Source organism: Carlito syrichta, unplaced genomic scaffold (genome assembly GCF_000164805.1).
Source record: "Carlito syrichta isolate Samal-C Ts95f unplaced genomic scaffold, Tarsius_syrichta-2.0.1 Scaffold288945, whole genome shotgun sequence".
Taxonomy (NCBI): Eukaryota; Metazoa; Chordata; class Mammalia; order Primates; family Tarsiidae; genus Carlito; species Carlito syrichta.
This window is the reverse complement of record NW_007233041.1, coordinates 234410-240150: the sequence shown is the minus strand read 5'-3', so window position 1 is coordinate 240150 and position 5741 is coordinate 234410. Positions and strand designations below refer to the sequence as shown.

Sequence of the window (5741 nt, the reverse complement as noted above, 5' to 3'; positions counted from 1 at the left end):
TTCCTTTCTTAGAAAGCAGGACTTATTAAGAGGACAGAAAAGCTCCCACAGTGGGAGGAGACATGAAGGGGTTTCCTTTGCTTATTTTCTTATTTGTGGTTGTGCTTGGCCCCTTATCTGGCTTCAAACTGCTTCATTCATCCTCAAATGTGATTCCTGATGGTTATACTGCTCCCAACTACCCAATCACATCTGGTTTCCAAGATAGTCATCTCTCAGCTTAAATGGTGATAAGCTCTCCCACCAAGTTCATCTAGTCCCTCCAGAAGGACCCAGAATCCCCACAGTGGAAGTGACCCTAAAGGTTACCAACAGCAAAATGTATCATCCACCGTAAGTTACAAATCTTACTTACTTTTCCCAGAGTTGAATCTGAAACCCTAAGTACTAGCATTGACTCTGAACAGCCCTGACTCAGAGCCTAGGCAGATGTGAAGCTGTAGCCAGCAAGGCCATGGGTGGTAGTATTTACCACTAACTTACTGGGCAACCTGAAGATGCAGCTGGAAAACATGACTTTACAAACCGACGTGAATACCAAAGTGACACAGGCATGACTTTCAGCCACTCCATGGGACACGGAGGCAGTAGTAGCTGAACTCAGGAAATACTGCATTCAACACTCTCAAGGCTGGCTCAGAAACAATGGGAACTTTCAGCAGATCACCCCGGGAAGCAGCAACAGCCTTCACAACAGCAAAGCTTCCACAGAAAGCCAGCAGGCCATTGGCCTATTTCATTTTCCTCTTTTTCTTTCCCGTCACTTTGCTTCTTCCAAACTTTGTAGCCTTTTGGCTTGCCTTCACCAACGTGCAAGGACTGGCTGTTACTTACCATGCCCTTGAGTGTCAGGTCTGCTAAAGGAGACCGGTTGCCATGGAAATCTGGCCAAACATGTAAATCAACAGTGAGGAAACCCACAGGCTGAGCCTTCTTAATCAGATCCAGGTGACTGTTCAAATACGCATATACACTCTGGCATCTGGAAGAGAAGTGGATTTTATTTTTACAAGGGGGGTAGGGTCGGGGAGCAAATTATTCTGCAGAAAGAAACGATCTGTACTTCTCTATCAGACCCAGAAAGTAAGCAAGGTCCCAAAAGCTTCAACAAAGAAACTATTCCACATCCAGAGACACTCGCTTGTTTACTCTTGAAAACGCATTCCACTATCACCAAGGAAAGGTGCCATGTCCAGTGGAAAGATTTGGAGTTAGAAAACTGGATCCAGGAATGGCTTTACTGCTAGTAGATGCATAACCATGAGAAGGTTATTCAAACTTTCTGAATCACCCTTTTCCCATCTGTAAAACCAGATAGCATAATCCCTGTCCAATTTACCTCATAGGGTTATTGTCAAGATCAAAGATGATTATATATGTGAAGGTACAGTATTTGGTAAACTGTACAACACTTTACATATGTAAACAATTTACTAAAATCAGTATTCCTAATTATAATAATAATGATGACATGACAAATATAAGTTCTCAGGTTCAGGACAGAAGTTTGCTAAGGGGAGTGAATGAATATTATGAACGCAGTTAAGATTAGGAATTAGAGACTTGATTTCCAACCTAAAATCACCAAATCATATTGTATTAGCTTTTTGTCCTTTTTGAGCCTCAGTTTCTTCAAGTGTAGAATGAGAGAGTCAGACTAACTCCCTCATTCTTTATGTTTACAGGGCAGAGGGAGACAGAGAGAAGAAGGTGGGCTTGGGGGTACTGCTAAGTTTAGATCTTGGTATTACCTCTGCAAGCTGGGTAACATGGGCCAGTGGTTCAACTTCTCTGAACTCTAATTTTCCCATTCCTAAAATAGGTTAAATAATACCTTCCTCTGTGGGTTAAATCATACCGCATGGCCCAAAGATTAAAGCTGGCTAGCATTCCCCTCTTTAAAGGTGCTGCCTTTGCAAAAACTTAGAACCAATGATTCCAAAGAAAGGGGGTATTTCAGAGATTGGTGTCTGTGCTACTTGCCACTAGGGTCCTTGGAACTCTCTTTAAAGGTTTAAAACATGGCTTGAATAATGGCAGAAGAAAAGTATAGAAAATCAATATTCCCAAGAGGGTTAATATGTAAGATACCTATGACATTATTCATGTTTTGCATTTTACAACTGTTTTAGAAGGAAGCCTCAGAGATTTCTAGTTCTAGTATGTGATATCATGTCTCTAGTCCCATGAAGTTGCTGAAAATTTTCTGCACTAAGTGTAAGAAAACAAACAAGCAAATAGAGCAGGGGTTTCTAAACTCTCTTTCCCCTTTATCAGTGGACCTTTTATTAAATAAAAATTTTACATGAAAATTCATATAGAAATACAGAAAATTAAAACCGCTCTGTGTCAGCACAGGTGTGTGTGAAAGCAAAAGCGTGTGTGTGTGCATGCATGTGATGTGTGCTGAGGTGGAAGTGAGGGTAGTCCTACCTAACAGTAACCTCTTTGCTTCTTGCTGTGACACCTCATTTCCATCTGTCAAAATCTTCTACTTTAGATCAGATTAACATGAATAAGATATTCCTGGGACGGGCTCAGTGGCTCAGCCTGTAATCCCAGCACTTTAGGAGGCTGAGGTGAGTGGATTGCCTGAGCCCGTGAGTTCGAGACAAACCCAGGTAATTTGGCAAGACCTCATCTCTACAATAAATCAAAAATTAGCCAGGTGTGCTAGCATGCACCTGTAGTTCCAGCTACTTGGAAGGCTGAGGCAGAAGGATCACTGGAGCCCAGCAGGTTGATGCTGGGGTGGCCGTGAGTGTGCCACTGCACTCCAGTCTGGGAGACGGGGTGAGACTCCAACTCAAAAAAAAATAAAAGATATTACTGGAAAAAAGCTCAACAACCACAGCAATACCAGTTCCATTTTGAGTACACTCTAGGCCTTCCACCACTGCCTAGTGAGAGAGGCATCACTCCCATCCCTTTATAGAGAGGACTTCGAAGGGGGTGAAAAGACAAGACCAACTCCAAATTTAAATCCTTCTCTGTGTGATTTTGAAGCCATGTACTCTCCATATCTCAGGTCAGAAATTACTTGTCGAAGCCTCACAACACAGAACATCTTTTCTAACCAGAAGTTGAGTCTGCACTAATTCTAGCAACTTTTCACTCCACTTCAGAACAGCATTACTGCTCTTAGAGTAAAAGGTTTTGTTTTGTTTTTTTTCCTCTAAAGAAGCACATGTCTATAAATCTTTTCATTCTGCATCCCAAGGAATCCCAGAACAGGGCATTTGGTTTCAGACATCTGGGTCAATAAGAACCTATAGGCCTAATTACTATTGATTCGTCATTGTCTCATTTACTGCGGGTCTTTGCAAACAGTGAGACTCATTTAGCCTCCACATATATGGTCACTCATGCACTAATGAGATCCCTGGGGGATGGGGCATATGCTTACCCCTTTGACTCCTAACCTCCTCACAGCTGTATGTTTATTCTTTGAATTCAGCCATTCCCCTACATGTTTTTTCAATTATACCTTACCATGTGTGCTATCTGAGTATATCATTTCAAATGAAATGCACTTGGAAGATATTAAAATAACTAATGCACATCATTATTCACATAATTTTAACCTTGCATGATGCCTTTTTTTGGTTCTGACTTTGTTTCATTTTGTATGTTTTATCAATTCCTTCTCAAATGGCAGCTTGCCCTCTTCTAGCTAGGGAATCACATATTAACTGTGATCCCAAGCGGATCGCTCTCGCGCTCTCTCTCTCTCTCTCTGTCCCTCTCTCTCTCTCTCTCTCTCTCACAAATTCGAAGCTGAAATATCCTGTCTCAGAGGGAGAAATGCCTGCTGTCCAAGTCCCACTGGGTATGATGAAGAAAATATAGTTTCAATATTCATAAAGTGACTTCACCATGTGCTAGCTGGGTGATCAGCTACACCAAACCTCTCTGAGCCTATTTACTCTTTTGCAATTGGGGCAAATATTCTGTTTCTTATAAGTTGGTATGAAGATTAAATATAGACCCCTGAGCACTATGAAATGATAGGTTATCAATAATAGTTGCTACTTTGCCATCACAAGAAACTCATTTCTAGCTTTAAAAAATCTAAGAGTCGGGGAAGATTTTTTTTCAGCCTTTATTGCTTATTATCTTAAATGCAGACAGCACCCTGGAATCTCTTCTGTCCTCTCCTTCTCCACAAGTCATTTAATTCTCTGAATTTATAAGCTGCCTGGAATAATGGAAAAAAGCTATACTCTCAAACCCAAAAATCAAAATACTTGGTACAACAAAAGACGTTTGTGCCCTTTCTAGGAGTAAGAAAAAGTCTTGGAAGAGGAGCTTCTATGTTGTCTGTCTCTAGTTCCTTACTTCTCAGTCCAACCCAATATGTGCACTCTGCTTGCCTCATCCTACTGAAACTGGTCCCACCATGACTAACCCCCTTTGCTGTTGATGCCAATGGATTTTTTGCATTTCACACCACCTGATCATGTCTTCCTCATTTTTCTTCTTCCGTTTGTTTCCAAAACACTGTACTCTTGATTTTCCTACCTCCTCTCTGGCTGGTCCCCTTTGTTTAACTCTTAAGTATCTAAAGCTTTCCAGAGATCTGCCTTTGGTTTATTTCTTACCCTTTCTCTACCCTCGAGTGATCCCATCTTCTTTTCATGAATCCAGTGGCCATCTAGTGCTGAAGACTTCCAAACATATGAACTTACCTCCTTTTCGTTTCTCTGTCATGAGTTCCAGGTCAAATACCCAAGCACTCTCCAAATGCCTCCTCTTGAATGTCCAATGACAACTCAATTAAAAATGCCAGTTAAGCCAGGCTTGGTGGCTCAGCCTGTAATCCTGCGCTTTGGGAGGCTGAGGTGAGTGGATTTGTTTGAGCCCGCGGGTTCGAGACCCGCCTGGGCAACTTGGGGAGCCCTCATCTCTACAATAAATTAAAAAATTAGCCGATTAGCTGGGCGTGGTAGCGCTCCTGTAGTTCCAGCTACTTGGAAGGCTGAGGCGAAAGGATTGCCGGAGCCCAGCAGGTAGAGGCTGCGTGGCAGGGAGCGGCCACTGCACTCCAGTCTGGGCGACAGAGTGAGACTCCAACTCAAAAAAAAAAAAAAAAAAGCCAGTTAGGTTTTCTGCACTTCTTTCTGAACAGTGCTTCTCTAATACAACCTGGATTGTGACTCCCACTCCTACCTAAAACCCCTCATATGTACACAACTTTCCAGACATGTTGGAGTATACAGCAGAAGAAGGCAGGGAAAAAGAACAGGCATCATATAATTTTCTTATTTAAGATTTGCAATGTGCCTGGCACTGTGCTTAATGATAGTTTCACATTTATGTTCCAGATGAGGATTACTGGGAGTTCTCAGACTCCACTTCTAAAGATTGTTCTCTCCTCCATTCTACTCTTGTTTTCTCAGAATCTCCCCTGGGTGTGTGTGATTTTTAAAACCTTGGTCCTTCATTCTAACAATTGGGGCCATCAGTCTGTCACCAAATATTTACTTAGCCTCCCTTGAGTTAGGACAGTCATAGAACTAAGGGGATAATACTAATAACTTCTATCCCCCAGGGTCTGCAAGAGTAATCAGTAAATTCTTGATGGCTCTCACATCAGAAATGTTTCTTAGCCGGGCTTGGTGGCTCAGCCTGTAATCCCGCGTCTTGGGAGGCTGAGGTGAGTAGATTGCCTGACCCTGCGAGTTTGAGACCTGCCTGGGCAACTTGGTGAGACCTCATCTCTACAATAAATCAAAAAATCA

The 5741-nt window shown here is 42.2% G+C and overlaps 1 protein-coding gene across 1 annotated transcript in view; it reads right to left on the bottom strand.

The window, feature by feature from the left end:
- LOC103256117 (FGGY carbohydrate kinase domain-containing protein) overlaps positions 1-5741 on the bottom strand; it is a 325744-nt gene that overhangs the window by 112183 nt on the left and 207820 nt on the right. Inside the window, exon 7 of the mRNA XM_008054012.2 lies at positions 835-982. Within this exon, the coding sequence (XP_008052203.2) occupies positions 835-982 (148 nt within the window). The remainder of the gene's footprint in view (positions 1-834; positions 983-5741) is intronic.